General features: G+C 38.0%; 1 protein-coding gene across 1 annotated transcript in view; it reads left to right on the top strand.

Annotated features, from left to right (window-relative positions):
- Window positions 1-24,995, top strand: part of LOC139736017 (uncharacterized) — a 46,208-nt gene that overhangs the window by 10,457 nt on the left and 10,756 nt on the right. The window contains exons 2-4 of the mRNA XM_071646763.1: window positions 10,595-10,656; window positions 14,225-14,412; window positions 17,676-17,940. Coding sequence (XP_071502864.1) covers window positions 10,595-10,656; window positions 14,225-14,412; window positions 17,676-17,940 — 515 coding nt within the window. The remainder of the gene's footprint in view (window positions 1-10,594; window positions 10,657-14,224; window positions 14,413-17,675; window positions 17,941-24,995) is intronic.

The following is a 24,995-nucleotide window of genomic DNA, read 5'->3' as shown; positions in this document are numbered from 1 at the left end:
AGTCAAGAAAGCAGTGTTGAATGCTTATGAGTTGGTGCCAGAGGCGTACAGACACAAGTTCAGAAATTCGTACCGCAGACCAGGCCAGACACATGTTGAGTTTGCTCGTGAAAAAGAAATGATGTTTGATAGGTGGTACAGGTCCCTGAAAGTGGATCAGGATTTTGATAACCTACGTGAGGTTGTTCTCTTGGAAGAATTCAAAAAGAGTGTTGCTTTCAGTGTGAGGTCACATTTGGATGATCACAAAGTGACAAGTTTGCATAAAGCAGCCTTGATGGCTGATGAGTATGAGCTGACCCACAGAAATGACAACAGACCACCTTTCAGGAATTTCTCTGGAAACAAGAGAGACAAAAATCAGTCGAGCAATCCAAAGAATGCTGGTCCTGAAAAAGGCACGAGTTCTGAAACTTCATCGGCACCAAAGCCTCAATCTGACAAAGGGTCCAGTACAAGTGGAAATGTCATCAAATGTTTTCACTGTAACAAGACAGGGCATGTAAAGTCACAGTGTTGGAAGTTGCAAAACAAAACAAAGAAGGACTTGGGATTTGTTATGTCAAAAAGTGTCCTACCCGAAAACAGTGTCCCGTTCAGTGAAACACAGGCCATTGAAAGTCAATCTCCCAAATTCAAAGATAGGCTGAAGCAGGTGGATGAGAGCTATCGTAGCTTTTTGTTTGATGGTGAGGTGACCCCATGTACTTCTGGTGAGGCAGGTAAGCCAGTGGTCATCCTGAGGGATACGGGGGCCTCTCAGTCGTTGATGGTGGATGGTGGTATGACTTTTCCACCAGATAGTGCAGTGAATGCAAAAGTCTTGATTCAGACTGTTGATGGCAGTTATATGTCAGTGCCACTGTATAGAGTGGATTTGAAGTGTGACCTAGTTTCTGGTCCTGTGACTGTTGGAGTTGTTCCTGAGTTGCCCATGGCAGGCATTGACTTCCTGTTGGGGAATGACTTGGCTGGGGACAAGGTGGTTGCGTCTCCAGTTGTTTCGGAGAAACCAGTGGTGGTTGCTGAAACTGAGCAGTTGCAGGAGGAGTTTCCTGGGATTTTCCCAGATTGTGTTGTGACTAGGTCTCAGGCTCGTAGAGCTATTCAAGATGATGCGGATTCTGTTGATGTGGAGGAGAATTCCGGTGTTTGGTTGGCAGAAACCTTTTTCAAGGATTTGAATGATGGGGTTGCTGTATTAGGCTCCAAGGCTAACAGTGATGGGCTGTTTAGCAAGTCTTCCTTGGTTGAAGCACAGCAGGCAGACTCTGAGTTGAAAGGCTTGTCTCAGACGGCGTGTTCTGAGGCTGAGGCTGAAAAGGTCCCTGAGTGCTATTATGTCAAAGATGGCATTTTGATGAGGAAGTGGAGACCTCCCCATAGGCCAGCTGATGAGGATTGGACGGTGGTCCGTCAAGTTGTTGTCCCTCCCTGTTACCGCGGTGAGATCTTGAGGATTGCTCACGAGTTACCTGTTGGCGGCCATTTAGGCGTCAGAAAGACAAAGGATCGGATCATGAGGCATTTCTATTGGCCAGGGTTGAATGTGGATGTGGCTGAGTTTTGCAAGACTTGTCACACATGTCAGGTGGCTGGTAAACCACAGCATTCGGTGAAGCCGGCGCCATTGATTCCGATACCTGCGTTTGAAGAACCATTCAGTCGGGTTCTAGTTGACTGTGTTGGACCTTTGCCTAGGACTAGGTCAGGTCACAAGTACCTCTTAACGATCATGGACATGTCTACACGGTTTCCAGAGGCTATTCCATTGCGAAATATCACTGCTAAGACTGTGGTAGATGCTCTAGTGCAGTTTTTCACTAGGTATGGGTTGCCCAAGGAAGTGCAGTCTGACCAAGGGTCAAATTTCATGTCAGGCATATTTCAAGAGGTGATGTATCGTTTGGGTGTGAAGCAGCTGAAGTCGTCAGCTTATCATCCCCAATCCCAAGGTGCGTTGGAGCGCTACCACCAGACCCTAAAGACAATGATTAGGGCATTTTGTGAGGAGTATCCCGAGGATTGGGATAAGGGCATCCCTTTCCTGCTGTTTGCAATGAGGGACTCCCCAAATGAGTCGACGGGTTTCAGCCCATTTGAGTTGGTGTACGGTCATGAAGTCAGGGGCCCACTGAAGCTCATCAAAGAGAAATTCATGACTGAGGATGATGAGGTCCACCTACTTGACTATGTGTCAAAGTTTCGTGAAAGGCTTTCAAAGGCTTGTGAGGTAGCTAGGGAACACTTGAAAGTGTCGCAAGACTCTATGAAGAGAAAGGCAGACAAAAATGCCAAAGCCCGAACTTTCAACCCAGGTGACAAAGTTCTTGTACTGCTGCCCATACAAGGTGAACCACTGAAAGCCAAGTTCAGTGGCCCATACTGTGTCAAAAGGAAACTCAATGATGTGAACTATGTGATCAGTACGCCAGACAGACGAAAAGATCAGAGGGTGTGTCACATAAACATGCTGAAAGAGTACTATGAGAGAAAGGCTAGTCAGCCGGTAGGCGTAGCTCAGGTGGTAGAAGAGGAAGTAGAGGAAGAGGGGGAAGCTCAAGATGAGCATGGAAGTGAGCCCTCTAGTGCCAGGTTGTCTAACTCAGAGATGTTAGGGAAAGTAGATGAGGCACTGAACTACCTACCTGATAATCAGAGGAAAGATGTGACTAGTCTGTTACATGAGTACAAAGAACTGTGTAAAGACAAACCAGGTTGCACCCCTCTGGCTGTACATGATGTTGATGTAGGAGATGCTGACCCTATCAAGCAAAACCCTTACAGGTTAAACCCGAGCAAACTGCAAAAAGTAAGGGAAGAGGTTCAGGACATGCTAGACAATGACATAATAGAACCGAGTAAAAGCAGTTGGAGCTCCCCAATTGTCATGGTGCCCAAACCAGATGGGTCTCAAAGATTCTGTATAGATTACAGAAAGGTGAATGCCGTGACGAAAACAGACTCTTTCCCTATTCCCAGACTAGAAGACTGTATTGACAGGGTCGGAAATTCTGCATATGTCAGTAAAATAGACCTTCTAAAGGGATACTGGCAAGTGCCCTTGACCGACAAAGCCAGAGAGATTTCTGCCTTTGCTACACCAGATGGCTTGTTCCAATGCAAAGTAATGCCATTCGGCATGAAAAATGCTCCAGCCACCTTCCAACGGCTGACAAACCAAATCATTGCCGGACTTGACAACTGTGTAGTATACATTGATGACATCCTAGTGTACAGTGACACATGGGAGGAGCACATTACACACTTGCGGCAACTTTTCGATCGACTCAAGGAAGCCGGATTGGTGATTAATCTGGCAAAGAGTGAATTTGCAAAGGCCAAAGTGGTGTATCTCGGGCATGTAGTCGGTCAGGGACAAGTATTGCCAAGAGAAGCCAAGGTAGAGGCTATACTAGGCTTTCCCATTCCCCAATCCAAGAAGGAGTTGCTCAGATTTCTGGGCATGGCTGGTTTCTACAGGAAATTTGTACCGAATTTCAGCACTGTAGTCACCCCCCTAACAAACCTGCTGAAGGGCAAGGCGAAGTACACGTGGACTGATGAGTGTCAAAGAGCGTTCGAGAAACTAAAGGCAGTCCTTGCTAATGAGCCTGTTTTGGCAGCTCCTGACTTCGCAAAGCCATTCAAGGTGGCAATAGATGCTAGCGATGTAGGAGTGGGAGCGGTTTTGCTCCAAGAAGATGAAGAAGGCACTGAACGACCAGTTAGCTACTTCTCCAAAAAATTGAACACATACCAGAAGAAGTACTCCACAATTGAGAAGGAGGCTCTCAGTCTCATCCTTGCCCTCCAGCAATACGAAGTGTACTTGACAAATAGCAAAGGGGAGATCACAGTCTATACTGACCACAACCCCTTGGTCTTTTTAGACCGGTTCAAAATGAAGAACAACAGGTTGTTCAGATGGAGCATGATGACGCAGCCATATGCACTCAAAATCAAACATGTGGCAGGAAAAAACAATGTAATTGCCGACGCTCTGTCAAGAGTGTAACATGAAGAGAGTATCAAAGGTGAAAAGTTTTCACCGCATATAATTTCCAGTGTATGTGTTTAGCATATTCATAAATGTGTGCAAAACAGTTTGATATGATTGTATAAGCTCCGAGAATCCAAGCAATATCATTGTAAATGGTATCCATGAAAAGAGAACATGGAATTAATACAGCTATCCAAAAGGCATGTGATAGTATGTGATTATTGTTGCTTGACTTGGACTTTACCTCACATTCGTTGTAAATAACAATGAGAAATTGTGAAGGTAAAAGAAACCCTTGCTACAGCAAGGCTTTCTTTTTCCCATGGGGGATGGTGTCACAAATGTACACACTAGTAGTTATGTACATATGTATGATGTACTGTATGCATGGCTGTTTTAATGTGTATGTACACAGGTTGACCAGATTAATGGAGAACATTCTATGTGGTATAGATATAGTACATACAGGCTGACCAGATAAGTGGAGAATTTTCTAGGTGGTATACAATGTAGCTATACAGTACATGCATGTAACAGGAAATACATTATAGCTCACTCAATCTAGAATGATTTCACCCATTCCAGAAAGTTCTGGGAAGTGCTTACATGTTTGGCTGAGTGAGGCACTGTCCCTGTAGCCCAATGTGATTGGTAGTTATTCTTGGTAATGATGTTTTGTACATAGTTAGGTAGTGAGTCATCCAGGTTTCCTGGAACTTGGACTGGCTAGTAGGTTGGAGAGAGTTATAGAATGTGCTAGAAGGGGGTGAATGGATAGTATATAAGCCAGAGAAATTCTGCAGTAGGCAGAGTACCCAACACCTCTGCTCTGAGAGTTACGTCACTTCTGGCTCTGAAGCGACTTGTTATAGTCAGTCCTGTGTTACCTGCTGACCTGTTATGTTTGTGGAGATACTTGGCCTGGGAGACATTTTGCCTGCAGATAATTAATTTGCCTTCATTGGGGATAGACACCATTTTTATGTCAATGGACATTGCTACGGAAAAGCTGTGGCGGGCTGGATTCCTAGCTGGACAATATTAAGTGAATCATCATTCAACGCATCAACTGGACGTGGTCGTCACAACGTTTGGACTCTGCACGTTTCGCCGTGGACATATTTTGTGGATTTTACCCCGGATCTATACCGTGGATTATCGCAACCTGCGTTTGGATTTACGTCGAAGGAATCATTCATCGGTGCATCGCGGATCATTCATTTGTGCATCGAACATCATATTTGGACATTTCCAGGGATATTGCGTGTAATGCCTACGTAAGTAATTCCACTACTGACATATTTGTTTCTCGTGATCATTATTGTACTGATGTGACGCCGATTACCAGTCTGTACCCACAATATCACTGTTAATAAACCGCCTGAACATCAGTTGATTGTTTCTTTTGTGCGATCATTCTCAGAGTGATTTTTGGTCGTAACACTATACCATGAATGAAGTCACTGTACAGCACATTTTCTCCATCGGGGCAATTCCACGGTAACTAGGACACAGGTGCCAAAAATTCAAAATGATATTTGTTTCAAACACCATACATTTTCAGACAGTACTTGAGTTGAAGTTTTAAGAATCATTATGTTTTTCAATAAAAGTGGCCATTTTGATTTTCAAAATGGCTGCCAAAATATGCCTATAACTCAATGGTGAAAAGAGTGGATTGTGGCATAACTTACTCTCTGTATATCCACTTTATTAGTACTCTAAACAACAATCTTGTATATGTATGCAGTTACCAGAGAAGTCTTTTACCACACGATAGAAAAAAAAAGCTGGTTGCTTTAAAGAATTTGATAAAAACTTTTAATTACTTTGACAATGATGGATGTAACGTCAGTTACCAAAAACAAGGAATTTTTAACTTTATTCATCAAAGAAAGTGAGCTTTATGATGTAACTTGGGATTTCTAATGTATGCCCATATGCCTTCATTTCAATACCAGAAATAAGGATACTTGGCATACTGGAGAGTCAAACTGATCACTACAAAATGTGTAACGTCAGTTACCGAAACTTCATACACGAGTATGTAACGTCAGTTACCATGACAGTAATTATAACTGAGGCAAAATTTTTGACTCTTGGCCATTTCAATACATCTGGGAAGTCAACTTACAACAAAGAGCAGCAATCCCTTTCATAGGGAATGATGTCATTACCATGGCATGCCAATGGATATATTTTTTTTCATTTTATTTTATTTCTAAATTTATTTATTCACTCATTTACCATGATTATCTTTTTTTTTTGGGGGGGGGGGGGAGGGGGCTTGAGCTTTCAATTTTTTATTCAGTGCAAGTGTAAGGCTAAATCATCTGGAAGTTTAGTTTGCCACATGCAGTATATGCACTCAAACATTCCCAGTCCTACGGGATGATAAATCTACCAAAGTTTGTAGGCCTAATCAGTGACATGATTGTTTGTTTTTTATAGAAAAGGTGGTTAACATGCAAACTTGTGCACAGCTTTATACCAACAGTTACAATCTTCACCAATGTTTGCTTTTGCCAGCATTTTCTTCTTTTTTTTTTCTGGAAACTTAATAGTCAAGTTTCCACCTCAAGGCAAATGCACAAACAGATATTTCTTCTCTTGCACTTAAATGTGTGGTGTAGTTAACATGGCGCATCTTGTATTATGGTACGTAAGGCATGCACTCATTACTGTTTGAAACTTAACGCTGATGTTGCTCAAAGTGAGAGGGGATTCTAGGGTTTTAAAAAAATTGTTCATACAGTGTGTATTTGTTGATTACTTTATTCTATTCATGCAGGGACATTATACAATACATGATAAATATGAACAGGAAGATTTTTTTTTTTTATCTTAGAATTCTTTCGTTGCAAAGTCCGATTTCTTGGTATCTGGAATGTATATGCAAGCCGTGATATATCAGTGTAAAGGAAAAGAAAAACAGTTGAATTACTTCAAGCAAGGAATAAACCAATAATGCTCTTTTGACCAAAAAAGCATTTATTTTTCTTCTTCACAGAGAAATATTAAAAGTGCTACACTTTTCATTTAAATCAGTTGATGATGGAGACCTTTTTTTTTAATTTATGGCCCTAACAATGCCTTGAAGGAGAAGGAGTAAAATAAAGAAAAGAAGAAGAAATATATCACAATAGATTTCATACATATTTATGCATATTTATGAGTTGATAAGTGTGTTTTCCCCATGACCTGAAATATATTTTGATTTTTTTTTTTCAAGCACAAAAATATCCATGTTTTGTGTAGTACGGTACTGCAAGGTATTATGGGTGGAGCATTCTAGATATAGAAACTTTCCTGTTCATTAAATAAAACAAACAAACAAACAAAAAACCCTTTAATAGTCATGTCAATATACATGTATTTATACTTGGAACTGCTTAATCTATTAATGGCTCTGTGTAATCATAAATGTTGAATTAGAATTCAATCTTCAGACAAATGTCGAGAAATATCCTCTTGTGCATTTACTTTATTTTTGCCCAACTGTGCTATGCCATGGGGGGGGGGGGTTGCCCCCTAAGGGCCCAACCCATTTGTGTCTTCAGATTTTGTTTTAATTTGTTGCTAAGTAGTTGCCTGGGATTGTTACTGGTATATTGCAGCAGTATAATAACCTGTTAAATAAATTAGTTCTCTGTAAACCCCATGGCAAAGTATGTGTAACGTCAGTTATGTAACGTCAGTTACTGACATGTTTACCTTCAAGTTTTCATAGAACACGAGGAAAATGGACTAATGTTTCATTTCATTTGTGTATTCATGACTGATGAACCAAGGTATGACTCCATATCAAACAAATCATTCTGAATGGTCAGAATTATGAAAAATCACAAAGCTATTCCCAATCATGATTTTGCATGTGTAAACCCTATGGCAAATGTAAGCATAACGTCAGTTACGTAACGTCAGTTACCGTCATGCCTTCACTGAAACTGGCATGGTGCTAAAAGGAGACAACTAAAGTGCACATTATTTTGCACACCTGTTCCTAAGAACCTAAGTGTATTGCCATATTAAACACATAAAGGTTAAAAGTCAGGGACATGAGATATTTCCATTTAAATCTACACCATAATTTCCCATGTCCTTTTTCCGTAACGTCAGTTACCGACACATTTTCACTTGCTATGTGATAAGAAATGCAGTTTGAGAGAAAAACTTTCCACCTATTTCTTCATTCTCATGAACTTATTCATCAATGCCAATTGCAAGCCCCAGGTGCTTTCATTCACAAAACTACAAGGTAAACAATTTCATGAAAATCCTTACGCGTAACGTCAGTTACCGTGGAATTGCCCACCGGTGTTTTGTTTTCTACATCATAGCAATGTTTAATATGCTTGGACACATGATACATGCAATGCACATTTACTGGGTAGACCAATCTCTGAATAGAATTTTATTGATGAAGATATAATATGCTTATTGTGACATATCAAGAGTAATACAATATGTAATAGTGTGTACACAGAGATGCATGCTGGGAGTTAGTAACTCTGAGGGTGTGAAACAACATGATGGGAGGGGGAGTGTGGGGGGGGGGGGGGTCTCTCCCACAGAGACTCCAACTCTCCCGCTTTCGACGGGAGATCTCCCGCCGAAAGCCCACTTTTGCAAAATCTCCCGTTCTCCCGCTTGAGATTTAATTTCTCCCGCCCTGGCTCTGTGTCTCCCGTTTGAAATGATTTCTTACATTTTGTCTTCGTATGTTGAAAAATAAGCCTTAGATAGCACGAGACCGGAGAGAGCATCAAGAACCCTAATTAGGCCTATTAGAGTTTTCATTGCCCAAGTGGGCCCTGGACCCCAGCCACAAGGAACTTTGCGCTCGTGATATGCGCTTCGCGCACATCAAGTTGGAGTCTCCCGTTTGCTAGGGGTTTCAGGCGGGAGAATCTCCAGATCAGAAGGTGCTTAGGGTTGGAGTCTCTGCTCCCATGATAGGGAGCTTTTTTCATTTAGGGATTAGTAATTCATCATGCAATTTTGTGCTACAAAGACTATACCTATCACACAATATTAGCTGCATAATTCTCATCTGTGTGTGATGTAGACGATGGTTTTGAAATAAGTCATTATTTTCTTCAAGGGTGAATGAGTGTTTATTTGTAGAATGTGTTATTGACAATGACTTAGTAGATGACACAATTTTTAGAAACATGTGGACTATTCATGAAGAATAACAGATAGGGAATTAGTAAGGAAACAGCCATGTAGGTAGGCTACGATCCTCCAGCCAACCTCCTGGGAGGAGTGAGAAAATGAGTAGGACCTACTGGGTGGATGAGTGTGAGTTGGCAGCTGGGATGTGAGACTTGGTAGGTCTGTAATAGTATGTGATACTATAGAAATCCTAGATGCATCTTTTCAATGGCCTGTTATGTGTGTGGAGAGTACATGATGCTCTGTTCTAAAAATGCTGTCATGTATAGCTCAGAGAGACTGCTGACCATAGGTAAACAAGATAATAACCTGATTCAGAGCTATTAGCTATTAAAGAGATGGTATAGTATTGGTGAGATGAGGATTGAGCTTTAACTTTTTGTGAGATACCAAGAAACCACCTGTGAAATAGTACATAGCATACCATTCTAAGAGGAATTCAAAGTTTAATTGATGAAAGTTGGTTTCGATATGGCTGAGACATTAAAAGCAAAGTAAAAATCATAATAAAAGATGGGTCCAACCTTTTATTAGGATTGCTTTGTTTTTGATATCTCAGCCATTTCAAAACCAATTTTCATCAAATACACTTTGAATTCCTCTTGAAATCACATGCTTTTTTCATAAGCGTTTTCTCATTGTCTCACCAAGAAATGTGAGAAACCTGAAATTAGGTCTCAACCAAAACTATACGATCCCTTTAAACAAGACTTAGCACAGTCACATGACACTTTGTACATTACACAGTGTCAGCATGCAGGAGATGAAAGAAAATGAGTTTACTTTCAATTTCATACACCTTCTTTCTTCCTGTTTGAAATTGAAAATCTACAGTACGATACCCAATACATTATACCACTGATAACAAGTTTACACCTGTACTGTATGCCCTGCACTTTTTGACGACGAACTAATTTTGCTACAACATGCATTTCACATAAACAACTGCCTGAATATTCTCGGGTTAAAAAAGGTGCCCTCTCTCTCAGACCATCTTTAATAATCTTTCACCATGAACTTCTTTACTTGTCTTAACTGCATTGATGTACTACTGGCAAAGATAGATTAAGAATTATCTAATCGAAAGATTTTCCTATACAAAGGAATACCTCTACTTGAAATGGGTAAGTGTTATTCTTTTTGAGAAGAGCCCTGCAGTTGGAATGCCAAAATTATGAAAGTGATTTGTTTGTTTGTTTGTTTTTTATTTTCATTTCATAACCTGTTTGAGATTTGTTAATCATACTTTATCTTATATTTGTTTGTTTATTCTTTGCAGTGGTATTGATCATTGAAACCTAGAAAGGCATGAAAGAAATACTTAAACTTGATGAGTGTACAAACATCATGTCTGTTATTTAAAGGATAGTTATATAATTATTTTTTGTGATGTTATTGTTTGTGTTTCCTCAGATCCTGTCTGTGCACTGCTGTCTGGCCATCCCTTGTTGGGATGATGATGACTGCAGCAAAAAGTGAGTACAGAAATGTAGATTATAATCTACAGTATATAGTAATAAAGGCATTTTTGTGGTGCATTAAACACTTTTTTCCCCCCTGCTTAATGCGCCCGTGCAATATCAAAGCTTACATTGTATGATGCAGCACCAAATTTTCCATATATACACTGTAGATACTGTATTACTTGAAGTGGCTGTGCAATAGTGCATGATGGTATTTCTGTCGTCTGTTGACTGCTCAAATTCTTGCTAAAAGAGTGTAAACTTCTAAGTCTCATCTTGATACAGAGTTTACTTTAAATTCTTGGAACTGCTTTCTACCATGTGTACATTGATAATCATTGTTAGGGGTAGATCAAGCTTTCTGACAAGAGGGGGGGGGGTTAAAGGGTGCGTACAGCTCTGGTTGAGGTGAGGATTTAGCTTTTAACATTGTGCGAGATATTCAGAAATCACTCTATGAGATGTCAAAGAGCATGCAATTCTAAGGGGTATTAAAAGTTTATTTGATGAAAATCAGTTTTGAAATGGCTGAGATATATATCCAAAAACAAGGTGAAACAAAGAGATCCTAATAAAAGGCGTGGCCTGTCGCCTTGTATTATCATTTTTTTGGATATCTCTGCCATTTGATAACCAATTTTCATCAAATAAACATTGAATCCTTCTTAAAAGTACATGCTCTTTCATATTTCATAAGAGGTTTCTCATTATCTCACTTAGGAATATTCAAAACATGAATCCCCACCTCAACCAGTACGGTACTGTACAGTCCCTTTAAGTTTGGGTAATGACAAGAAAAATGACACACCAAAAAAGGTCTTCATGTCTTTTTCTGCCACTTCTCTCTCAAAATGGGCTGACAATCAAAAATAAGATAGGTTTTCACATTTTTTGCTTCCACTTCTCTGCTAAAAAGCATAAAATAAAAAATAGAAATAAGTAAAAGATAATAGAATATAGAAGGAAAGCTCAAGGGGGTAGTTTAAACTTCCTACATTCTACTATTAATCCTTAATAGGCATAATAAGGATTTGAATTTCAGTTAATGTATCTTGAAAGTGACTTTCTTTTGTCAACTCAGCTGATTTCTGGTTTTGAGGGGTTTATTTCATGTACAGAGATCCCATTTTCCTCAGTGATTTCATATAGAGAAGCACAATGAAGAATAAGTAACAGTTTTTGTAGATCTTTTTTCTCCCTCTCAATTTTTTTTTACCCTAACAGGGTATTTATTGCCTCCATAATTCAACATTTATATCACTTTATACAAAAAGTGAAGAAAGAAAATACACTGAGCTTCAAAAGACATTCTTGAGATTAAAAAAAACCCCACAAACTATTCTCCCTCTCAATTTGGTTTTCTTCATTTTCTACCTGTGGGCCTTGGTAGAAAGACAGTATGCATGAAACCACCATGAATTATAGAATCATGAAATACAGTCAGCAGTGTCTGACAAGCCGTTTGCAGTTGTTGGCATCAAGTTTAAATAAAGTATACTTCATTTTGTTCTACTCATTGAAGGGTGACTCAGTGAGCTTTAATAGACTGTTCCCCTAACAAACACCTTTTCTCAAAAGTAGCAATCCTGTGTGTTCTGTTTGTCTTTATGGGTTGGACACAATTTTGATGAGTTTTATATCAACTGAAGACACCTCTTTCAGAATTCTACCGTAACTAGGAAATTTCTTTGTGACACTGTTTTGTAGATTATGCAGTGTCACGTATTCAAACAGGCTAAAAATATGAAAATAAGAAAATAAAACCACTTAAAAAAGCAAAAATGTGACATCTGAGGCAAACTGATTCTTAACGAGACTCAAGTTTTAAAGAGAATAAGAAAGGGAAGGAGGTTCATGTTTGTCAGAATCAGCAGAAAAAAAATTGATAAATTCATCTTCAAGTCAGCCAGCATAGTTTAACTCATCATGTACCATGGTGGAAACCCCCTGTGTGCCCCATTATTCTGAGACACCAACATAGTCATGCTGTGAGAAAAAAAAACCCATTGTTTTTCAAATCTATACGTAGCTTTTAATATTTGTTACCTTGGACATGGTATGACTGAGTAAAGTTCTGGAGAAAATGCCAAGCCTTGCATTGATGAAAAATATGATATATGACAAATGCATATTTGCGTTTCTTTCAAATGACCACTAGCTACATTATTGTAGAGGCGTAACTTTTGCAATACAAAACAAATGCAGTAGGGAACACTGCTCAATAGTCAATCAACACATAAAATGTAAAGCTGTGGCATGAATGAACTTGCAGGAAACGTTTTCATTGTACTGTGAAATTTGGCGATTTAGTGATCAGTTTGGGCGGGTTAATGCGTTTGAGCAGAATATGTGAAGTTGGCACACTGTTGACTGAGTCAAGCGTACAGATGTGGCACATAGAGAGTTAGGGTGGGATTTCACGGAGCACGCGAACGATTTGCGAATGACGCGAATGGCAAAATCCAGCATTCGCATTTTAGTCTGCAAAAGATCGCCAAACAAACGTGAGGGTTCGGAAGCGTCGTCAATTGTTCGCGAATGTCGTTTTTACTTCGGCGATAATTTCAAAAAAGTTTGAAATTTTTTGCGAACCTTTTCCGCACACTTAGTCGGGATTTGCTCGTGAATTGTTCTCGAAAGTGTCTTTAAAGCTTCGTCATATGCGCAAGACCTTCGCAAGACACGCGCGATGTTCGCAAAATGTTCGTGAAACCCCAAACAGACTCCGAAACTTCGGAGAATGTCTCGCGTATGTTACGCGAAATCTGCGAAGTTTTTCCGATCATTTTACGACGTAATCGCGAACTGTTCGCGTACCTTTTGAGACATTCTCGCGAACGTTTAGCGCACGTTTGAGGGATGTATGCCCTGTACGTTTTCTACAAATAAAAATCGTAGTATACATCTAAACATCAAACAATTAAATATTAACAACTATAGTAACGAAAGAAATTAAAGACTAGCAAAGAGAAAGAATATTTGATATACAAAAAAAAAATCGCAGAATACACTTAATTTCATTTGAACTATAGAGATTATGTGTTGGAGGAACTGCAAAAAAAAAAGGAACAAATGCTTTACTAGTGGAGATACGTCCTAGGGTGAAAAAAATGTAGGCAAACACACGATAGAGAAATGAGAGAAAAAGAAAGGAGAAATACAGGAAAGAAAAAAAAAATAAACTCAAGAAAGCTTTTTGAGTTGATTTTTTTCTTGCTTCCACCTCTCCTTGCTACATTTTCTCCCATGATTATTGAAAATGTTTCGTTGTTCGCATTTCCGTCGCGTGTTCTTTGTGTACGTAACATGCTGTACTTTAGCAGTGATACACACGACAATCGCACATACGTCGTGGGAACTTCGCACAAATTGCGCAAGAATAGTTTTCGGCTTCATTGTCGGAAAACATTCGGAGAAAAACTTTTCCGAATGTTGGATTTTGTCATTCGCGTCCTTCGCAAATCGTTCGCGTGCTCCGTGAAATCCCACCCTTAAACATCCTTATCGATGCCTCGCCATTACATGACTTGTTGATGTCTGTTAAATGTGACTTTCATGGGACGTGTATTCCCTCTTACAGTGAGTACTGTGACAAGGGTGTGTGCAGAGAATGTCAGAAATGTCCAGTGGACGTCATCCTGGGGATCCATCCAGACTTCCGCTATCTTGACCGATGTAGTAACTTCCTTGACTGCCCACAATGGTGTGGAGAGGGTATCCCAGATGCCTTAGGTCTACCGGATGAGATAAACAAAGCATGTGTACCTGGTAAGTATAAATGACATCCAAACTATAATGCTTTACGCTATAGTTGGGATATAATATATTATTTGTAGAAATATCTCTCACATTTTTTTTTCTTGTCCTTTGATTGGTCGAGGGTATTGAAAGTGATAAAACATCTTTCAACCGTGAAAATTCTAGTCCAGGCAGCTATTTCCCCAGAGAAAAAAACAAATTTGCTGTTGGCAATTCGTTATAAAATGTACTCCTAATGCATCAAAGGCGTGTATTCTAGTGAATGAGAAGATATCGCATCCTGCCCACTGCATTGACATGGGTACAGTATGGTGGCGTCCCACCGACATGGCATGTTCTCTTCACAAGAAGACAGGTTAGGTTTTCACATAATAGAAATGAATAGGCATCACGTACCACAGACCATGCATACACTTATGTGTGTGCATGTAACTTTGTGGATAGAAAAAATGAACTCGGTACTGGTCTGTCAACCATGAACCTTTCTGTAAACATTAAGTAAATCCCACTTTCTTTGCAGTTTCAAATTATTTGTGAAGGATATATAACAAATATATTGGGTCATTCTTTGAGGCACTGGTTAAAGTATGTGTCTTTGGTGACTTCACCAGTAGGTCCTTTTATACCCCTCACAAATTATTTCCTGTCCTCTGATTGGTGGAGGGCATGGAAAGTGACAAAACGTATTTCTACCCTGAAAATCCTAGTCCAACTCTTTCCCTTGGGAAATATTTAAAAAAACTATATCATGCTGCCATTGCGATATTTGTTAAGTGCAAACGCACCACTCTTGTCACATGCACATATTAAATAGTGCATGAGACATCACATCACAGTACGGTTTTCCACCAAATGCACTGCGTCTACGCTTTGTGAGATAAAGGGCATAGTGCAGTTGATGCATACACTTTCACATCATAATTTTGTGCATAAAAAAAAAGGAGATAACTTTAGATCAGTCAACCACCCACTTTACTTTGCTGTTACTCTTAAAATTCATAGGGAGGGATATGTAAAACAAATATACCAGGCCATTGTTCGAGGTTCTGGTTAAACCATCATGTGCCTTCGGTGACTTTAGTAGCACTTTTTTTGTCAGGGCTGCACCTCTCAGAAAAATAGTGCTATTGAAGTCACCTCAGGCACATAGTTTTAACCAGCACTGTCAGGCCTGGTATTACTGTAAAACAAATGTTTCGTGTGCATTTTAATTTTGAGAATTTTGCGAGCGCCAAGATTCGCGAAATTAAAATGCACACGAAAGTTTGTGTGTATACTATATGCAGTGAATGCCAGTGGCTGTTCGCAAAAATTTAATGCCGTGAATATATCATGTTTCACAGTATTGTATGCTATATATCTATGCACAGAACAGTCATGTCTCAATAAAGATGAAATCAAAATAAGGCGCAAGACTGTTACTTTATGTTTTATTGTTCATTAAAACTGATAATGGTATAGAAGTTTGAATTTACATAACATTTGAAATAGAACACCAATAAAGCGATGAGTGTTTGAAAGGATCACCTAGTTTAAGCTCCTACAGTAGACTCTTTCAAAAAGTTACTCAAAACCCATCTGTTCACTCATGACATGTAATATTTATTGATTTATTATATAAATATGTTATGTTCATTCCATAAGTTATAATTTAGAATTTGTGTATTATGTATTTTGTACTGTGTTTCATTTTGCTATCTACTTCATGACTGAATTTCTCCTTTCTAATTTTTCTGCGAGATGCTTAGCGCTTAGAAACGTAATAAGGGCGATATAAATGATATTTATTATTATTATTATTTATCTTCCGGCTGTTACATGCTCCTTGCAAAAGTATGTTTCTCATAAGTTACATACTGTATACGCCATATATTTTGAATAGCGAGTGTACTATTTCGCGAATTGGGACTTCACAAAAATTTCGTGAGTGATAAATTCACTATTGTGGAGTCCAGTACTGAATGGAGAAATGTATGTGTGCACATTACATTCATGTCAGGATCGGAGTTGATATTTTAGCCCGCTTTTGAATTTGAGAATATCACCTGACTCGCAAAATTTGTGAAAATAAAAACCTCACGAAATATTTGGTGTATACAGTATTGTAAATATGCAACATCTGTATAAAGGAATATTAACAAATAGTTGGCTTGTTTTTATAGTCTTGCTGTATTTGCCGTTTTGTTTGTATTGTTTTACATATATCTCACCGTTTGTGTGCATGATTTTTATGTTATTTGTAAGCTGACATAGGCTCTTTTAAGTCAGATTTTTGAAGCCTTACTTGTACACGTTTTGTAGATCAGACTTAAATTTCCTTTGTCATAAAGGACAGTGACTATTATATAATACAATGTAGAGTACTAGTAACTAGTGAAATGTATTTTTAAGAAGTTCCTAGTTTACTCTTTGCTCTCTGTCAGACAACAAAACAAAACAATAAACCCCCCCCCCCCAAAAAAAAAAAAACAAAAAAAAACTATCAAATATACCAGTCTAATACTCACTTGTATTTGTAGAACATACTAATGCTGTTAAACATGCTTCAAACTAACATCTAATTCAAGGCATTCTGATATACAAAGCACCATCAGCATTGTGCCAATGTCAGTAGAATAATAATTTAAGTATCAATTTGTTTTATAGTTAATAATTGAAAGTTCCTATTATTAGAAGGATATCACTTTTATACCCCAGCCCGAAGGGTGCCGGAGGCATTTTTTCTTCTCAGAGTTTATGTTTGGTTGTTGTTGTTTTTTGTATGAGTGAATTCATGAAAGCTGTAGTTACACTGAAATCTGTGAAGTTGTCTTCTGCATGGCGTCTTTCTTCCAACTTGGTAGGAAGCAACATTTCAATCATTGTAACAAACATTTAAAGATTACTAGACTGATAAGTTTGTAAAGGCTTCTTGTCCTGATTCTCATGTAGTGTTTGAGAGTGATTGGCAGTGCATTCATGGGGTTATGTATCATCAGGGAATAATTTTCCTGGTATCACATAGCAATTTGCTATGCGTTTTGTAATGACTGCTATACAAATGTCATTTGCATAGCAATTTCTTAACGTAGACTTGTACACCATTTTTGTTCATAATGTATGTCAATTGACAAAAATTGCCATTCAATTTTGAGAAGGAAAGTTATTCCTTGATGAATCATATCTACATACAATTTGTATCTCATTTAAATGACTGAATTTATCTTGATATCAGTGTTTTCTCATTAACATGATGGTATTATGTTCTCTTTCATCTGTTTATGTCAATTCAGAGGTGAATGTAACCATTGGAGAACCGCTATTCAACACGTCAACCAACACTTACTCCGTCACATGCACCGCAGATTTCTCCCACTTCACCCCTTCTCTAGAATGGCGTGATCCATCAGGGAAAGTCATTGAAAACAAATCTTTAAATGGAATGAAGACTAACAACCTTAGTCTACAGATCCCAAACTTCGGTGTAGAGAAAGAAGGTCTCTATGTCTGTGTGGCAGAAGGAGAAGGATACATCAAGGCACAAAATGCTACCATCCAGTTAGATCATGGTATGTCTTAGATTTACTAACTATTCTTTGCATCCTCTAGATACAGTTACCACCATTTTGTTTTTGTTTTTGTTTTATCTTTTTAACAGAATGATAATTGCAGACCAGTATGGAAATCTACACTAGATGGTATACAGTTATCTGTGTAGTTGGTACTTCCAGGGCCCCATTTCATAAAAAAGTTTAAATGATAGCAACTCTTGCTGGAATGGCAGTTGTCATGGTAATGACATGAATCCAGCTTCCTGATTGGTTGTTGCGATTGGAAGTTGCCATTCCAGCAAGAATTGCCATCCTAACATCTTTATGAAATGGGGCCCTGGTCAGGCTAGGAGGTTGAGCTTTGATGAAATTAAAAACATCTCTAGCATACCATTATAAGTAATGCTGTAGTGCTGGTAGATTTCGTTCCAACTAAATATGGATTCTTGATGTGAGTGATACTCGTGTTGCCTGTCCAGCCATGTTTTAACTGGATGTTTTCCTCTGCAATATTGAATAAATGTTCCTTTTTCAGGCATTGACATATACTGCATAATACTTGTTCTGCAAGAAATAATGTCTTTGCTGTTGAATTGATTATGTACTGATTATTAAATCACATGAGGTTTAATTTGATGATATTGTATTAAAAAGATCTAGTGTACACAGCCCTAGGGCTTACAACCAGTAGTATTATTGAATATTCTTTAAATAGCATACTGAACTATATTTTACAATCTATTGAGAGTACAAAACAAGTGTTTGTTTGCCAACTTGATTGAGCTTGTCATACTAGGGAGCTATTGTGGAATAATTTTGTCCATCATCTTTCTTTACCATCATCAGTTGTTTTTCACCCACCATTCCTAAATTTCTTGCACTTATCTGGTTATCTATTCAATACTCCACAGTCTCATATGTTAAGATTTGTTAGAGGTTCAAATTTTATGATACATGTGTCCACTGATTGAGCAGGAACCTAGATCATTGTTCATAACTAGTGCTTCAAAGGGCAAAAACAATTTTTGGTGATGAAATCATCTTCTTTTGATTCAAGTTCAAGTTTATTTTTTTTATTTTCTCCATCTCAACATAATCAGGAACATCTGCACATATGCATGAATGAAACTTCATAGAACACAATGTGGTGTGTGTTCGCAGTATCATATATTTAGGTAGAGAAACAATATGAAGAAGAAGGGATGTACAGAGTGAAAAAAGGAGGTTTTGATATGATTTGATTATTGTCTGTCAGACTGATGCCTCACAGTGACAATGATGTCATCTTTATGGAAGGTATGACATAGTAACACCATCATGTATCATTCTTTGCTACTCCACTCATCATAGTCATGTGACCGCCCAGCTCAAAACCCCACAAGAAGTCGCAGCTTAAAGATTCTTTGTATTGGAACTAAATAATCATTAAATCAAGTCATTTTGTTTGACCGACTCAAATTTTTAAAGTATATCTTACCTGGGAGAGCATAAATCTTTTGTCAACCTGCTGTCAACATTTAGCAACTTGAAACAAAACTGAACTTGAGAATATGTAAATATATTAATATATATATGATATATATTTACTCTCTAGAAAAAAATCGAGTGAAAATATTCACTCTTAAAGGAGTGAACACAAAAAATAATGAATTTAGAGTGAAATCGGAGTAAATTTTGAGTGAAAATGTTCATTTCACTCGTTTTGGAGTGACCTCAGGGATCACTCCAAAATCTTCGAGTGATCCTTGAGGTCACTCCAAAATGAGTGAAAATGAACATTTTCACTCAAAATTCACTCCGATTTCACTCTAAATTCATTTTTTTTTTGTATTCACTCCTTTAAGAGTGAATATTTTCACTCGATTTTTTTCTAGAGAGTATATACACTATATTTATATATTTATATATCTCTATAGTCATATATATATTTATGTATTTGTGTGTATATATATATATTTTTTTTTGACAAGTGCTGCTTCACCCTCCCCCCCCCCCCCAGAAATTCATACTTTGTATGCACAGCACATTTGTGTGACACTACCTTTTATCCTCTTTTCTTCTTTCTCCATGAAAGTATACCTCTTGCTTCTGTCTTATTTCATTCACTTTTTGATTGGGTTAGAATTGTCAGATTTTAACAAAATATGTATCATTTGAAAACTTAGAGTTTATTTCTTAAATTACAAAATTTGAGAAAAGTAGAAATTCATTTTGGCCTAGTTTTTGTTTGTTTTGAGCTGGGCGATCACATGTATGGTATGACTTCACAATAGCACTAACCTGCTAAAATGCACTCTCAGATTATGCATTATCAATGCTTTGTGTGTATATTACTGATGTCTTGCCTATAACATGAATTCCTTTGTGAAAATGATTATGCAACATGCATGATTGTCTTACTCTCCAGTTAGGTTGTGAGTCTTAACATTTATTTGTAGCTGACATTTTTTTTTTCATAATCCCACAATTTTCAAATGAGTCTAGAAAGGCTGAAATTTGAGCAATATGGCATGCTATTAAAGTTTTGGGGATATTGGAAAAAGTATCACATACTCATGGGAGATGGGTAATAGTATGATATGATTCATGTCATTTGTCCATTTGGAGAAAAATGTTTATGGGTCAAATACATGTATGTATTTGAATTTACTGTCCAGATATGTCATGTGAATGATGATTTCAAATGTTTTATGAATTCAACAGGGAACAGCACAGCAATTTATCAACACCAGGCTATCACAGGGTGTGCTATCTCATTATTTTTCTTGCATTTTATATTACATAATCTGTGTCTTGCCCTGTAATATCTTTTTTTTTTTCAAGAATATCTTCAAGCATTAACCGTTTTGTTTGTCTCCAAGTTAATTGCATGATGCATCCAACTTGTAGCAAGTCTTCCATTGATAACTAGAAGGATCTCAGACCTGCTAGTCAAATTTGAGCAGTTTTCGGAGTTCCAAAACTGGACTGCAATAAAATTCACAGTAAAACACACAGCCACTAATTGTCATGATTATTTGAGTTGCTATTTGAATCGCGACACAAAAACCATTTTTTTTCCCAAGTGTGTGGACATAATAATCGTGGCTCTTAGTGAGATTGAAATTACTATCCACACACCATTTAAAGTGCAGTGTTTTGAAAAATACAAGTGTAGTCCACTTTTTTCTGAATGGTCTTGCTTTTATTTGTAGTATATGTGTGTATGGATGTAGTGCAAAATTTGTCCACTTTTATATCCCATAATGCAAGGTGCACAGGAAAGTCTGTTCATACTCTGAGACTCATGCACCTGCAGTTTGATCTTACTCAAACAAAGGGCGATTGAACTCACAATGTTTCTTTGTGAACTGGTGCGATTTTGATAGCGATTTCTTTCTTGTGAACGACAGTGAAAAAAAAAGTGTGATTAGAATCATGCTTTTTTAGTGTTTGTGACTGATCCTTTTATAGATACAAACTTTACAGCTTGTTTTTATCTTGTAATATTTCCACTACAGAGACTCATATGTTGATAATAAGCCAAGCCCCACCGTTAAAGGACAAGTCCACCTTCATATACATAAGGATTGAGAGAATGCAGCAATATTAGTAGAACGCATCAGTGAAAGTTTGAGGAAAATTGGACAATCCGTTCAAAAGTTACGAATGTTTTAAGTATCTGCGCAGTCACTGCTGGAAGAGAAGACTACTACAGTGTATGATGTCACATGCGTACAACTATATAAGGAAAATAAAAAGAGAATTTCACAAAACTTTACTTTTTGAATAAAGTGCACAGTTCTACGACTTGCTACTGACGTATGTTAAGGGTAATATCATTCCCCCTGCCTTCTGAAAGAGAGAAGTGGAGTGTTCTTTTATTATGCGAGAAAAATGGAAATATGTTGATTTTTCTTTATTCTTTCTTTATATCGTTGTACTCATGCGACATCACAAGCTATAGTACAGTCTTTTCATCCAGCCGTGACTGAGCAGAAACTTCAAAAATTCATAACTTTTTAATGGATTGTCCGATTTTGCTCAAACTCTCACTGATGTTTTCTACTAATATTGCTGCATTCACTCAACCCACATGACTATGAAGGTGAACTTGTCCTTTAATCAGAATCATTCCTTCTATCACATTAGTTGATTGAAGGAATTGAATAGTTTTGGTTGAGACCTAGTTTCAGGTTTCTAACATTCTTCTTTTTTTTGTGAGATAATGAGACACCTCTTATGAAATCAGAAAGAGCATGTAATTCCATAAGGAATTCAACGTGTATTTTATGAAAATTGGTTTTGAAATGGCTGAGATATCCTAAATGGAGCGATTCTGATAAAATGTGGGACCTACCTTTTATTACGTTCGTTTTGTTTTACTTTGTTTTTAGGTGTTTCACTCATTCCAAACCCGATTTTCATCAAATAAACTTTGAATTCCTCTTAAAATGGTATGCTCTGTACTATTTCATAAGTGTTTTCTTGGTATCTTGCAAAAAGATAAAAGCCCAAATCTCATCTCCTTTAATACTGTACAACCCCTTTAACTTGTAGAATACTTGTCAGTTTGTTTTTGAGTAGTCATAGTGACCATCATGATGAGAGCTGCAAGTCAAGTTGACGTTCTGTGGCTCAATCATCTGTAATGTATTTGGGACAATGTGTTTGTGATGAATATGATATGCATGAAGTAGACTGCCATGGTTCGGTGAACTTGACTGGGTGTGTGGGTATGACTCACTCACAGTGATACATGGTATTCAAATCATAATGGATTAATTCTACTCCTAGAAAATGACAAAAGAAATTTGTAGTGTTGACTGCCTCTTACTGATTCTTGCAAAATACAGTAAAATACAGCATCTGTAGGAATTAGTCCTATGTGTGGCAAATTACTGGGGGGGGGGGGGAATACTGACACAAATGATGAGCCATTTGGTAAATGTAAGTGTCACAGCGTGAAGGATCATGTATAGGCATATGAAATCTTGCATTCAACCGAGCCCTGTATAGTAGGCTCTTATTAGGAGTTCATTCATTCTAGACAGCGGACAACATGACTGTGATGTTGACTTTGGCTTGTTCCAAAGGGTTTCAAACCAGATATTTTCCGTGTTTGATTACAAGAATTGTAGGCCCCTAGTATTTGACCTTACATGCTGCTCTTGGAAAAGAGATGTAGGATTAAAAATTACAGACCACTGACAATTTGAACCAAATCAGAAAACTTGTAGGACAAAAAGGTTATCTGTGGTATGTCAATAAGTCACCTGTTAAACACTTAATAGACCCATGGGAATAACATGACCAGCCTGACCTGTATATAGCCCTTAATATCCAATATATAGCAATCATTCTAAGCAGTTTATGGAGATGTATGCTAGCTCTGTATATTTCCAATTTCTGTTTTGTCTGTGACTAACCCTACCTTTTGATACCCATTGGGTTACGTGCATAGACAGTGAAGGATCATAACAGTTGAAACATTGATATGGAAAACAGTGTATAGGGCCTACTGGTATGTAGATATACCAGGTAAGATGCACAGTACATTCTGCATGTCTACTACAGCAACCAATCTTGACCTTTCATAGTGCTGTCATCTTGTATCAAGTTTATTTAAGATAATCAGATATGGGCTAGAGTTGTAGCTACACACATAATAAGGCCAAAAAAAAAATTGTTGCATTGGCGTAACCCGCCCGACCCTAAAAATTCCGCCGACCCCATGTTTTTTTATTATTTTTTTTTGCTATCGATATCAAATATCTTGTTGATTGCAATCGCGATCGCACAAACCCGGAAGTGGAAACGGCTCTGGGGATATCGGATGTACGAGGGAGAGATCTAGTGCCTCGCATAAGCCTTCCTTGATCAGTACGTCATCTGTTTCCAACACGGACACGTACTCTAACAAGATTTATTCAGTGTATACGTAGCATTCAGACTGCGATGTATTGTGCACAGTTTTGCCATAGGTTTTTGTGTGGAGAACTTACACGAATCTGTATATGTGGGACTGTAATAGAGATCGCCGTGTGCGATGAAAAGATCGTACATATGGGTCAATTTGCATCTATCTTATCTAAGTCAAAATAGTAAAATATGAAGTGAAAACATTCAGGATAGGGATTTCAACATCTTTAAATTCTGTGAAGGGGTATAATTCCAGTAATATCGGCCTCATAAATGATTTGTAGAATAGATGAACACAGCACATTCGGTGCAGCAGTTGTAACTGTTTACTGAGCTGAGCACGAGTTTTACACGTAAAATGCAGGTAGCAAAAAAAAAAAAAAAAAAAAAATCCGCCCGACCGACCCTATTTGAAAATCTCATGTTACGCCAATGCAACAATTTTTTTTTTTGGCCTAAGAGCCACAAACTGTGTAGTATACATTCTCCTCCAGTCCCATTGCTCCCTCCAACCCCTCATATTCTTTGCTTACATGTAGATTTGATTCAGTAGCATAAAGACTATGTGTATGAATAATTTGAATGACTAAAACAACTTCTTACATACGTAGTGCACACAGCAATCATATAAAAACACACCCACATGCATGCACTTCGGGGGGGGGGGGGGGGGGGGGGGGAGGGGGAGGCAAACATGAACGGCACTATATGTCTAAAAACAATACCTTTTTGGTGTTTTTTTATATGAGTGTGTAGCAAGTCAGATAAAGAGCAATCCCTATGTGGAAGAGTGTACCTAGAAAACTCCAACTAATTGTGATACCGTATGTCCTTTCACATTAAAAAGACAACCTATATCGCACTGATATTAAAAGTAGGAAGCATTTCATCTTGACAAGTTATTTCAAAAGCGGACATTTTGGGTGATCATTTTTGGGTTTTTTTTTGCTCAGCCAAGTAAGATAAATTGTGTGTGTGTGTTTCGGGGTGGGGGGGGGGGGGTGGGGGGGTGGGGGTGGCAAACAATCATGGCAATTGACCAGGCACTTCTAACGGCCCTCTGCTCCAACGGCAGCTGAGGGCTTTGGAAACAAAAATTATGATAATGGCAAGATGTAACTGGTCTGCATGACATGCTACAGGACCGGCAAATGTGAAGAA

The sequence above is a fragment of the Diadema antillarum genome, unplaced genomic scaffold (assembly GCF_040938485.1).
Source record: "Diadema antillarum isolate AM-2024a unplaced genomic scaffold, OU_Dant_1.0 seq00000619_RagTag, whole genome shotgun sequence".
Classification (NCBI taxonomy): domain Eukaryota; kingdom Metazoa; phylum Echinodermata; class Echinoidea; order Diadematoida; family Diadematidae; genus Diadema; species Diadema antillarum.
The sequence above is the reverse complement of the archived record's forward strand: the minus strand, read 5'-3'. Positions and strand labels throughout refer to the sequence as shown.